The sequence below is a fragment of the Carica papaya genome, chromosome 9, assembly GCF_054855325.1.
Source record: "Carica papaya isolate Zhongbai chromosome 9, ASM5485532v1, whole genome shotgun sequence".
Classification (NCBI taxonomy): Eukaryota; Viridiplantae; Streptophyta; class Magnoliopsida; order Brassicales; family Caricaceae; genus Carica; species Carica papaya.
Genome location: NC_142317.1, coordinates 3,594,132 through 3,607,799, shown reverse-complemented (window position 1 = coordinate 3,607,799; position 13,668 = coordinate 3,594,132). Strand labels below are relative to the sequence as shown.

At 34.2% G+C, this 13,668-nt stretch overlaps 2 protein-coding genes and 1 long non-coding RNA gene across 3 annotated transcripts; 1 reads left to right on the top strand and 2 right to left on the bottom strand.

Moving 5' to 3' along the window:
* Positions 1–83: 83 nt before the first annotated feature.
* Positions 84–7,715, bottom strand: GC2 (golgin Putative 2). Its single transcript, XM_022053593.2, has 10 exons — positions 7,267–7,715; positions 5,850–6,986; positions 5,218–5,328; positions 4,936–4,995; positions 4,270–4,327; positions 2,750–2,802; positions 2,575–2,667; positions 1,536–1,661; positions 806–853; positions 84–724 (listed from the first exon to the last, which is right to left on the bottom strand). The coding sequence occupies exons 1-10, from the start codon at positions 7,318–7,320 to the stop codon at positions 365–367; spliced, it is 2,100 nt and encodes a 699-aa protein (XP_021909285.2). The 5' UTR covers positions 7,321–7,715; the 3' UTR covers positions 84–364.
* Positions 7,716–8,325: 610 nt separating this feature from the next.
* Positions 8,326–10,263, bottom strand: RABA6B (Rab GTPase-like A1I protein). Its single transcript, XM_022053650.2, has 2 exons — positions 10,046–10,263; positions 8,326–8,900 (listed from the first exon to the last, which is right to left on the bottom strand). Exons 1-2 carry the CDS (start codon positions 10,261–10,263, stop codon positions 8,447–8,449), a joined length of 672 nt encoding a protein of 223 aa, XP_021909342.1. The 3' UTR covers positions 8,326–8,446.
* On the top strand, positions 8,737–10,541 carry LOC148239736 (uncharacterized). The gene is made up of 2 exons (XR_015816278.1): positions 8,737–8,872; positions 9,995–10,541. It is a non-coding gene; the product is annotated as an uncharacterized LOC148239736 (long non-coding RNA).
* The last annotated feature ends 3,127 nt before the right edge of the window (positions 10,542–13,668 follow it).

The following is a 13,668-nucleotide window of genomic DNA, read 5'->3' as shown; positions in this document are numbered from 1 at the left end:
CTACATATCATGACATGCACCATTTTACCGAAGCACTAAATTTCATACTGCACATTACCCTGTTCCAACAAGATCATCTCCAATTAGGCAACACTTGAAGTAATTATTTCAAAAATTGATCATGGATGCTTCCAAGATCTTCCTAAGGGGCTCAGTTCGACCCATATGAGGTTTCCAACATGTATTAGAGAAGTATCTTGAACTTTATACACTGAATATAATTACATTTCTAAAGATGGAATAAGTAATTAGTTGTGGGAGTTACAACTGCAGAACTCAGCCTACATAACAGAGACCTCCTAAAGCTCGAGGTGAAGACAAATGAATAATTAAGGAAAAAGAATGCACGGTGCGTAACGCAAAATCATACACCTGAAGTGTTATTGATGTTCTGCAAGGAAATGACAGCCCCAGATTTTGTTTCATTCGATGTGTGCGAATGCGAGCAAAGAATATATATCACCCATAAGTGTAGGCACACAAGGTAAACCAGAGACCACAGCTTTGCCGTTGGATTCCTCCTCAGAAACACAGCTCCGGCTAAAAATATAGCATCCAGTTGCTGAACCAGAGATCCGAAGTGCTTCCTTCCAGATCGGATTTTGTCTTCGAACATCGGCCTCAGTTTTGACTGTGCAAGATCCCATTCTCCTGATTCTAGATCTTTTGATGATGCATCAGTCATAAGTACAGACTTATTCTCATCTAGGAACCTTGAAACTGCCTGGCAGGGTACATCGAAGTGCAAGTCAAAATAAAATCTGTAATTCTTGGGTAAAAATAATGATTTGGCGTAAAAATTTACCTCAATTCTGAATAGTAGAGTTGCCTTCTCGGAAGAAAGAGCCTCAACCTAGTTGAACCAGCAAATGAGAAAAATGAGAACTCGCAATAAAATACTACACATGAATCCTCAACAAATTGATTTTTACACCAAATGGAATACCCAAAAGATGCAAAACAAGAGCCTAAACTGTACTCATTTCAGTATTAAGAAATACCATGCAATTGTAATATTCCTTAACAAATTGAAAGTCTAGAGTCCATGTCTTTCAAGGTTTCACAAAATGGAATAAAAAAGACACAAAACAAGATCCTAACTTACCTATTTCATTATTTATTTAAGAAAAAAAAACCTTACCTATTTCAATATTAGGAAATACTATGTAATTGTAATATTTATGTACTATCAAGCTATTAAGCTTATTTAGGAGTTATTACCTGTAGGTTTCTTAGCAGCGTGCATTGATTGTATATTTACCTATGATCCTACTTAGTCTTTTTAGATCATTCAATTAATTAGTTTATTTTTATTCTACTATCAATAAATAAAGTACTCTAACTTAATTATTCAGTAGACTGTTCATTTGACTATCGTACAAATGTTGAGTTCTTAATAAATTTTTTTTTCTAAATATGATGTTCGAGCTCTCTTTGTCTTATATCACATTCTCTCCTCTATGGTCGAAAATTAAAAAAAAAAAATCAGAAATGTATGACATAAAATTAGAAGATCAAATGTTGCAGAAGCAAACCTGAGCCTGTTTCTGAATTAAATGGTCAGTCAGCTGACTAAGCCTTCGTTTCAGCTCAACTTCTACTTCTGTTGGGTCCTCCATTTCTTTTCTCATCATTTCAAGGCTTGCTTCCAACTTCTCTGCCTGAAATTTAGATCGGTAAGGGAAACATACCAAAAAATGTAGCAGTAAGTGAATATGGAGAAAGCAGGAAATATAAATATCAGTTCAACTGGGGGTAATTTTTTCACTTATTCACATGACAAGTACAGAAGAATAGCATATAACTGCAGTAGCTAGAAGGGAGAAAAGGTTCTTTTATTTATTTATTATTATTAAACTTATTTTTTTTAAGGGTTGGAGGAATTACACTTAATGAGTCATTGGAGTTTACACCAATCAAAGAACTATGAATTCATTTTTTCAGCAAAAAGAGGAAGACATTATAAACAGAGGTACCACAGGGATGCTAGCCATGTACATCAGAAATCAACATTTACACGAGAATCAGTCAAGATTGCAATGATATCCCAATGATCTTCCCCTTCTAAATTTCTTTGTCAAAAAAATAAAAAGATCTTCCCCTTCTAAAGAGTGCGGGACCTTCTACAAAATAGACAAGGTCTGAAGCCAAGGATCCCTAGATGTGACCAAACTAAATTCAACACCCTCAAACACTCTGCAGTTCCTTCCTTCTCCAATAAGGATGGCTCTTTTTTGTTACCATGAACAAAAGAGCGCAGGCAAAACCCTCGTTGCCCTTTATCCAGGGGAAAAAAGGTTAATGTTTTTTGCTTCTATCAACTCCACATTTTATCAAAATGGTGATCCCCTATAATCCAATTTTTAATGTGCATTTCAGTGAACATATGGGTAATTAGAAGAAAAAGGGGGGTTCCTACATCAACTGCTATCTATGGAGCAGAAGGACAAGCTGGAATCTGCTGATCAAACAATGTTTGCTGAAAATTCAAAGCATCAGGTCATTGTAAAGCAAATCAGTGATTGAGAGAAATCTCTTATCAAATTACTCAAATCTTAAAACATGAAAGCTAACCTTGTCTTGCAATCGTCCAATTTTATCAGTCACAAAAGCGTACTCTGCCTCTAGAATTTCACGTTCAAAGGGAACTCCTTTTGCAGCTGCTAGCTGCATTATTTACATATTTGAGGAAAAGAATATCACAAATTGGTAAACAAAGAATGATCAGAGTCCAAAGAACATATCTTACTTGGTTCAAGAACGTTCCAGTCTGGTGAGTCTCAGAGATCCTCCTCTTGAGTTCTACAAGGAGAATGAAGAGTTTCACGGTCAAGTACAATAAACTAGAATAAAAATCTCAGTTACAAACAAATTATAAAACCACACATGAATTATGTATACATGCTTTAAAAGTATTCATCTGTCTATTCTGTTATTTACTAATGGCTTCAAAAAATAACTTTAAAACACTCACACTACCATCTCTTCTGTGAAACCTTGAACTGTTTGGAGCTTATCTGTTTTTTGTTGTCTTTTCTTTTTGTGGGGGGGTGGGGGGGGGGGTTGGGTTTGGTGTAGCAGGGATGGGGTACTTTACAAAGTGACATACGATTCGATAAATTAGAGGAGTTTAGCTTTAATAAATAAAAGAACAGGAAGAAATTCCAAAAAATAGAAGTTAAGGAATATAGAGAAAATTGGGAATTAAGATAAAGGAACATCAAAGGATACAGGAGACAAGCAAGAACATGGAGCAGGAAATAAAACCCATCAAATAGTCTCAGTATAATCTTGTTTTCTTATCTAAATCTTCCAAGAAAAAATTAAAGAAATCTAATTAAATAGCGAGAGAGAGAGGAAAATAGTGAAATAAAAAAAAACCTAGCAAATAGTCTCAATATAATCTTATTTGTTTTTGTCCTAGAAAAAATCTAATAAATCTATCTAAAATAGCCTCAGGAAATAAGAAAACTAAATAATGAATATTTTATTTAAGAGAAGAAATATTAGAAGGGAAGAACAATTACAAACTAGAGGATAAGTTATCCTCCAAACAAGAAAGAAACAAAGTAGAAGTAGTTCTAATAAATGATTGCAACTTTGTGTGTGGCTTAAAAAGTTACCCTGAAAAACCATCGGGAGAAGAGTACAAAAATATTCCTTACACTAAAATAATTCCATGTTGACTTCTTGGACAGAGCATTTAGTTCAGGTCAAATCCTCTCCTCCTTGGTTCATTCAGAACAATGATTTTATCAGCAAATTGAATTCCGATTTACAATCATTTTCTTCCTTCTTTTTTCTTGAAAAAAAATACAACCATTTTTTTCCCTTCTTGGTTCTCCCAAGTGAAGAAATCTAATAAGTTAATGGATTATTTAATATTCTTAACAAAATTTATATTTATGTCTTTATAACAAAAACTCAGGGTAGGATATATTCATCAGTTCAAACAGTCCCGATACTCTTCCAAGCAAAAATTTTCCCAAACAAGGCAGTAAGACTGCCTATTTTACTGCTATGAGTAATAGCAGGATTGGTTTCCAATTCCATTTGTTGGCCTACCAAACAAGTCTAGATGCTAAAGTAGCCTACAAGAATCTTGTTTTTTTTATCATCCACCACTAAAAGAATTAAAAATGCCTGGGATCATAGACCCATATTTTCCTTAAATGACTACTACACACCTCAAAAAAGCTTATTGTCTTTTTTCCCTCTTTCTCGTTTCCTCTTTCATTTATCAATCAGTTTCAAAATAGAGATATATACCTCCATGGACCAGCTCTTTCAACCCAATTTGTTCTCGCAGTTCTGCTATCTGGTTAATCTGGTACACATCAAGAAGAAAAATATGAATAAGTTATATAAAGAGATATTGGCTAGTCGTATCAGGAAGAAACCAAAAGAATATTTATTATGTTTTATGAAATAGTAAATCACTGCCTCGGTAATTATTCATCTCAATCAGTAGATCATCATGGCTTTCCACAAGTACTCTCAGCCAACAATGACCAAAGTTGCCACTGTTCATCCATTGTAGAATTCTCAAGGCAATAGGGGAAAAGCACTCTCATAATCTGTATAGGAAAAAGCCTAAGATTTGCCCCAGCAAGAAGAACTCCTATTAAGAATTCTGAAGACAACTGAATTTCCAGTTTGGCACATATCATCGAACAAGGAATTTTGAGGAACATCATTTATTTCATTTTTCTTTCCTCTGACCTAAAATGGGAAAAAGAAAAAGAGAAATAGAGTACAAACTTGATTAAGAGTTGTTTCAAAACTCACAATCTATGCAAAAGACAGAGTACAAATCTTCGTACAACTTTCCCATCTATCCTTATTGAACCAAAGCAACTAAAGCAAGTCAAAATTTTTCTTCAAAACAGACCTACACAATAGAAGGGTATGCATAGGATGAGACTTTCATCCTACCTCTACTTCCAGTTTCTTCTGTGCGGCAGCCAGGGATCTTGCAAGGTCAGCATTTGCAGTCTGTAATCAGAATTGATCTTTAGATACATCAAATGAAAACTAAATTAGCATTGCACTTTCAGAATACTGACAAGGACAGGAAGAAGAAAAGCATAGTCTGAATAAAATCCACGTTGTTAAACTCTCGTGGAACTAGGCAACCTAGAGAAAGAGGATGGAATTTAGAAGAAAATAGCAGTATAAACAAAACATCAAGCAGCCATCTCAACCTGTTTGCAATACCTCTAGTTTGGCCAATCGTGCAAGAACTTCCATCCTAGTATTATTATGCTTTTGCTTCTCCAGCTCAACAGCTTCCATTGTTTCCATCGTAGTTGTTTGAAGCTTTGAAGCCTAATGCGTGTAGATAGACAAATGAGCATTCATCGTCTATGAAAATCGAGAAGCAGAACAAGTGCCTCTATGCTATTTAGATTTCAATATCAAGTTACATGTCATGGAAATTTTGTTCCCTCTATAATTAGAAATAGAATATATGAATTTCACTCCCAAAAGCTGCAACTCAGGTGCATTGGGAGTTAAAATGAGTTCAACCGAAACTTGCTCAAAGTTAAGCTACAGAAATGCTCAAGTCAAGGATCAAGAAGCTTAAGATCAATATCATGATCATGCACATGCAAATGATTAGAACTGACTTCAGAGGATCTGGTCAAACTAATTAATCAATATTTTGTTTGAACAAGAACTCCTTCCTCTGTCTTAAAGGTTATAATGCAACACAATAATGATCAAGCTTATAGTTTACACACACCAAAAAATGGGACTGCATGCTGGCGTACATGCACGCAAAAAGACAGCGAAAGGAATCGACGTCACAAACTCTGTCAATAACAACATAAATTCTGTAATGATACCTCTTGTGCTTGTTGTTTAGCTTGTTCTTCAAGTATTTTCTCTAAACTCTGCTTTTCTCCTTCCAATCTGGCGACCATATTCTCTTGTTCCTTGATGGTCTCCACAGCTTTAGCTGCCACTTTCTCAGCCAAAATCTTCTCCCTCCTCCTCCTCCTCTCCTCCCTCTCACGTTCCCTTTCAGAGTCGGACGATGAACCAGAATCTGAGTCTGAATCACATTCCTCATCACTTATTAAAGAACCTTTCTTCAGATCATCAGAAATAGAGCTGTGAGAGCTTGCTTTAGATTCCTGTTTCCTCCTTACAGCACTTCTCAACTGACCAAGAGAATTAACATCTGTTTTTACATGCAACTCCCTATTATCTTTTCCTAATTCTGACACTTTTCCCGCAGGAAGACTCATGTTTGCTGACCATGTTAAGCTTTCCAGAGAAGGCACCTTGGAAGGAATTTTCTTATCATATTCTTCCTCACCCTTATATTTTGATTTTTCCAAAAGGTTCTCGCTTGGGTTCTTATGTTCCTCTTCCTGCTTGTGGAAGCTCTTACCGTCATTCTGCATTTCAACACTAGAAGACCTCCCTGAAGAACTAGACTCCTCTCCATCACTGGGCTTTCCATTTAACTTATTCTCTAGTGCAGTATCCGGTCTCCGTGCAGACTTAGCTACATTGATACTTCTCTTCTGATTCCTCTTCCCCTCCGATCCCGCTAGATTTGGCCCTAAACTCCCCAGTCTAATCCCATCCTTTTTCAACGTGCGATTTGCAGACACCCCATTACTATTACGGCTCCCTGAAGCGCTTTTTACCTGAGTGGACGTACTGAGGAGTTCTGTCCAGTCACTATCAGTAAGCGTAGACTTCGGTTTAGGAGAAGGCGTCGGTATAGCTGCACTCTCTTTTTCCTGAACACGGTTATTGAGGACTTTACTATTATCATTGCCGTTGTTGAGCGTATTAAAAATGGGATCACTTTGCACTTTGCCGCGATAATCATTGTTTTCAGGAGCTTTTTTCTTTAGCTGATCTTTCAAAGAAACAGCGCCTCCAGTTTTCGTCGGAGCATCAAAAATTTGGTCATCGGATCGTGGCTTCTCGTTCTTTCCAAGCGACTCTGCTGCTTGCTGATCGATCTGAGCCGTCATAATTGTTCCAAATTAAGAACAAAAAACCAAACAAAAAAAGAACAAGCAGATTTATAATCAAATTTTAAAAAAATCGAGAAAACGCAAGAAAATGAATCGTAAAAGCACCATTCATGAATTAGGAGGAAAATAATTTGCAAATCAGACAAGTAATTCAAGTGGAAAATCTCCTTCTCCCTGGAACCAAACATGATATGCGAAAGAACATAATCCTACAGATGACTTAGCCATACACCTACGTTGAGAAGTAAGGAGGAAGAAAGCAAACCTGTTGCAGAAGTGTTTCAGCGACTTTGAGCTTTGAGGAGATCCAATTCGCCATTAGATTATTGTCCCCTGATTTCAGTCCCAAAAATCAACGAAATTATGTGCGTAATTTACTGAGAATATTATTGGCGCATTTTGAAGAAAGACCCTTCCTAGGTGGACGTAAACGTTCTCGAATTGAAGGGGGACGAGGATGGAGAGTAGGTGCTAAAACGACAGGGGTACCTTTCTGTCACAGTCGATTTAAAGGCAGCGGTTTTCGACACAGGTTGAGATTATTGATTTATTTGTGGTGGCTCACGCGGCTGGAACTGGTGGTCACAGCATTCACAGACATGGTCTCGGTCCCCGTTTTCGACCTGTTAAGGGCGAGATGGAGAGTGCACACGTGCGAGGATTGTGACTGACCAACGACATCTCAAAGTAGGATTTTTTCTTCCCCCAGAGACCGAGATAAATGTCTTCTTGAAATTTCTTTAAATTGTACAATTTAATCCTCCTATATTGTATTTTTTTAATTAAATAAATAATTTTATTTTAAAATAATTAAAATTTTCTGAATTTTTAACAAATTTTGTTTAGCTTAAAATAGAACTACTAAAAAAATTTAATATAAAGTAATAAAAATTAAATTTTAAGTGGAATTGAAATAATTCATTATGATATATCTTAATGATATTTTAATAATGTTTACATTAACTAATTATCTTAAATCTGATTTTTCATGTTATTGAATATGTGATAATCTGCACAATTATTAATAATTAAATCAAGTTGAATAAAGTTAATTGATAGGAAAAAGATATATTATTTGTGCATAATTAGCATTTTATTAGGATTGACATTATAATCAAATGTGTCAATAAATTAATTAAGAAGTTTTTAGATGTTTCAGACTATAAATAAAATATATTTTTTAGTATTTATTTCTTTCGATGGTACTTATTCATGTAAGTGTCACAAAAATGTTTTATACAAAATTTATTAAATAGGAATTTCAGTCTGGTTTACATATTTTTGTATGTTTTTATTAAAATTTATATTATAATTAATAATTAAATAATATATATATATATATTAAAAGTGTAAATATATAATTTCAAAAAAATTTACATAATTTAAAAAAATAAATAAAAATCAAAATTTTCTAATAAGCAAAAAGTTAAAATTTGCGAAGCTATTTACTTGTAACAGCAAGTGAATTGTTGTTTAGTAGCGGTTACTTCATCGATATTAATACTGATAATTTCTTTTCCGCTCTGTAACAAACTCGCCTTTGTAATTGTTTCATTGGCTTTGGCCTCTAGACTCCTCTGGCTCATAACTCCATGGATTTTCTTAATCACCTGCAGAAAAGCTTCTTCCACATTCAAATTCTGCAGAGCGGATGTTTCTATGAAACACAGACCTTCCGCCTCTGCAAAATTTTTGCCTTCTTCCTCCTCAATTTCTCTCGACATTTGACCTAGATCGGATTTGTTGCCGACGAGAACGACGACCATGTCTTTGTCGCCGAATTCTCTCAGCTCCCTCAACCATTTCTTCACGTTATCGAACGTCGCTCGCCGCGTGATGTCGTAGACTAGTAACGCGCCGAGAGCTCCACGGTAATATGAACTTGTTATGGCTCTAAACCTGCATCAATAACTTACCGTATATTTATGTCTGTTTCAGATATATATATATATATACATATATATATATATGTTCCTTTACTAATTTTCCTAGATTTGAAAAAAGGCATAGTTTGAATTGAAAGATATTAATACAGAACTAATATAAAATAAAATTGATTATTGTGTATAAAGTATAGCCTAAATTGCAACTTCCTGTCCTACTAAATTAAGCATAGTCATTAATTAATTTGTATGATTTATTTTATTTATACTGTATAGTAATTTCCTTCTTTTTTTATGAATCAAGTCGCCCATTACCATTTTATGTATGAGAGAGTATTTGAGAGATATTTGATAAATCTTGTTTATTCATATAAATAAATAGTATTATCAAAATAGATTTTTTTTATTTTATTTTTTAAAATAAATTCATAAATTTGTTAATTAAATAATATACATACGGAAAAATAATTATTTCTAAATAAAAATATATATTGAAATATACAATACAGTAGAAGGACAATAGGAGCACGACAAGGCTTACAAGGGAAGAAGAAGTGTAAAAATTTCAAGATTATTGTGGATAATTATGCAATCTTTTATCTTTTTTTTTTTTTTTTATAAAAAAATTCAGATAACATGATGCATTTTCAAATTTAGAGATAGAAAGTCAATACTTAATCCTTTCTAATCCATACTAAACTGAAAAGAAAATTTGATGATATGATTTAAAATCAAATGTTGTGTTTTCTGGACCCACCTTTACCTATCTCCATATGTTCTGTTTCTAGCGAAAATAAGAACCCTGACCTGATCTGATCAAACACTCAAAAAGCTATCAACAACCTAAAAAACCATAATTCTCTTTGAATAAATTAACCAAGTACTGTGAAATCTTTCAACAAAAACAAGCAAAACCCATAAACACTAACTTAATTTACCCAGTTCAGATTCTTTAATCTTTTAACCCATCTTCTTTAATAAGTTCACACAAAAAGAAAAAAAAGGAAAACCCATCTTCTTGAATTCTGCATATTTAAGGTTTGATGAAGTCTCTTTCTCTGTTCTATGTACATATGTGTTTTGTGTGTAAATATATACATATATGAACAGGTATAAAAAGATAGGTGATGAGAGGAATAAGTTAAGAGAAGAAGGGGTAACCTTTCTTGGCCGGCGGTGTCCCATATCTGAGCCTTGATGGTCTTATCAGCAACCTTGATATTCCTGTAAGCGAATTCAACTCCTATGGTGGGTTTTGAATCCAATCGAAACTCATCGCGAGAGAATCTCGAGAGAAGATTTGATTTCCCAACTGCAGAGTCTCCAATCAGAACAGCTTTGAACAGGTAATCACACTCTTCATCGTAGGAATCACCCATCAAAACACCTTTTTCTGTAGAATTTAAAAAGAAAAAGTGAGGAAAAATGTTTTTGACTAACCGAACTCAACAAAGTTGGGAACAACTCGAGAGACCCATTTAAGAAAAAGGATGATTGTAAGAAATGCTGAAACGGTGACGTTTTCAAATATCGGACGCAACCATGATTCCAAATCAAGTACGTACCTTATAATATTGGGAGTACTGTTTGGAGGGTTTTGAGTATGGACATGTGAAAACATCAACTAATACATCATGACTGCTCCTTTCATTTTGTCTATGTTATTATTATTTTTTCTTCCATGAATTCCTTTATATCTAAGAATATGTTTGTTCGAAACCCAATTAATTCTCCCATTAGGACAGATTTGATATGATAATTAAGGGTTTTTGAAATTTGATGGTGAGGTGGCATTTTCTTAGTGGGGAGTTTCATTATTATTAGTCTTTGATCTGCAAAAACAAGTTGCTTAAACAAATGAAATTAAAGAGATGATGACTAATCATTCTCTGTCCTCTTCTTTTAGGCAAAAGAGAGGTTTAGATGTGACCATATGCTGTTCCTCAATCTATTCCTCAACTACACCCAAATTAGGTTGTTCCATGTACCCAATTGAACTGCTTCAAACTATGTGCTGCATTTACATATGTATACAAAAATATTTTACAATAATGTTTGTTTATCAAAATAATGTTTTTTATGTTTAAAAAAGTTTAATTCTCCTCGATTTTACTTTTAAATACATATGTAAAATCATTACAACAATAATTTATCATCAAAATAAATAAATATTTTTTTGTATATATGAAATCTTATACAAAATAAATATATTACATGACGTACGTTATGATTACTTAACTACACTTTTTATAACGATTCGCTTTCTTAATTGAGAAACGAACACTATTCAACACACATAACTTGATAAATTTACGTATCACTAAGCGAAAATTTAAAATTCAATCATCCTCCATACGGAATTAAAAGTCATAAAACTTATAAAATTCTTTACATTATATCGTTGTAGTATAATTAAACTGACTTTACAAGACTAATTCTTACTGTCACTAAAGGTTCTTCAAAGTCTTTCTTCAACTTTGAACATGCTCTTGATCTGGATTAATCTGTATTGGGGAGGGAGGAGAGTGTAAATTGGGGTGAGCTTCATGAACTCAGTAAGAAAAATAGGCAATACCCAAAACAAAGACATGCACACACTCAATCACCAAATCATCTAAATCAGTTAATTCAGTAAATATTTAGAATTTCTTATTTCAGTATCAAAACTCAGGGCATCAACAGTTCCATAAATAACATAATTCAGTATTCAGTATTGCAATTTAAACAATAAATAGTTCAATAGATATTAATTCAGTATTTCAGTATCGTAATCTTTATTCATAACTTTCTATTCCTTCATATCAGTTTATATTTTATTAAAACTAGTTTCACCACGCGATGTCATTTCTCCCGACATCAACAAGGGCAGTAAGGATCCCTTCTACTACGTAAATACGTTATAATTTAGTTCACAATTTATAATTTGTAATGCACAGTATACAGTTCACAGTTCTTATCGTTTTGCCACATCTAGCTTAAGCCGTATCCACAGGTAGGGTTCACCACAGTTACACGCCAAAGGACTACACACACACCCACCCCTCAGTGATACCGATTAAATGGACTTTCTCATCTTTTAAAGATTCTTATGTTATTTCTTTACTAATCATGTTCATCACTAGATAACCTACTCATGCATGCACCTATATATACATCATATGTATTATACATAAACATGCGTATACAATAACCATAATTTATACATCTTATATACACAACCATCAATTTAAATAAATATATATAACACACACAACACATACAACATAGCTATACTTTTATATTTACACATGACATATATGTATTCCATAACATGCACATACAAGTTATTCACTCATATCCACTAATAGTATACATAAATATGTCATACAACATATAATTAAATATATATATATATACGTGCATCATGCACATATACAACTCAGTAACTAGATTGCACAAAATCTGCATATACACACTAGTGACAATATACATACATAACGTAAATCATACACAACACAATATAGATCTCCAATCATTTGCAATTGCACACACATGATGAATTCATGAAAATCATGTTAGAAAACTTAAATAATTTGTACGGTTTGTAAATAATTCATTTTAATGAAAAATAAAGTTTTATAAAAATATGAGGACCTCTCAATGAGACTAACTCAATCCCTTATCTCCAGTCGAATCGACAGGTGTCAAAATCCTTATTTGCTCGAGTCTACGCTCTCTTCTAAATCCAATATTGTTCAAATAATTCTCGTGTTTACAAATAAAAAATATGTGCGTTAATTACGGACACTTGTAGAAATAATTAAAATACAAAAAAAGGTTCAAGTTTTACTGTAGTGTGATCTCGGTCACCGAAATCACCACACACCACATATGCATCTCCTTGGTTCACCATGCACTACTGCCGGAGCGTCACTGACACTATACGCGTTGCCGCTGAAACCAGCACGTGCCACCAAAACTACCCATGTGTCGTCATGCTTCGGTCGAAACTCATCACAGAACGAGTCGCGCTCGCAGATCCAGCTTGAATATGGCAAAATAATGCCGGAGAAAGGTGTGGATGCGTGGAATTGCGCCTGGTCACCGCCGCAGTTCACCCTCTTCTCTGCACCCCATCGTGTGTTAACTCTCTCTGACCTTTTGGTTATGGGTCTTCTGTTGTACCGCATATTGCACACATTAAAGCCGCCTCGCTACTAGTTTGATCTGTTACCTCCAATACTCTCTCTCTATGTTTTCTCTCTCTACTCGTTTGACTATGTTTCTCTCTCCTTTCCAATTTCTTCCCTTTTTCCTTTAATAGGCGGGAGGACGGACAACCCTGCACGCCTCTTCTTTCTTATTCTTCGGCATGTAGGTCCCGACTTCTTCTTCGTTTTCTTCGGCGGCCAGACGCATACACACCTATAGTTGCCCTTTTTTTTTCTTTTTCTATCACCAAAATGGCGTTGTTTTGATGCTCTCAAAACGTCGTCATTTTTACCTCCTTCTATTTTTCTTTTCTTCATATCAAAATTATGTCGTTTTGATTTTTTCTGCTTCTAAGAAGCAGATGAGTTGGATTTGTTTCTCTCGAGCTGGGTTGTTACAATCTCTCCCCCTTTAAAATAAATTTGGTTATCCAAATTTGCAGTGACTAGGTGGTTTGAAGACATCCTTACTCATTTTCAAGTTTCCTCTTTAACCTAATGGATGTGTTATGATGTTTTTACTGGTGGGATCTCTTTAATTCGTAGTCAATTCTTTTCTAACTCTCATAAGTAAAGTAAAGTTGCTAATAGTTT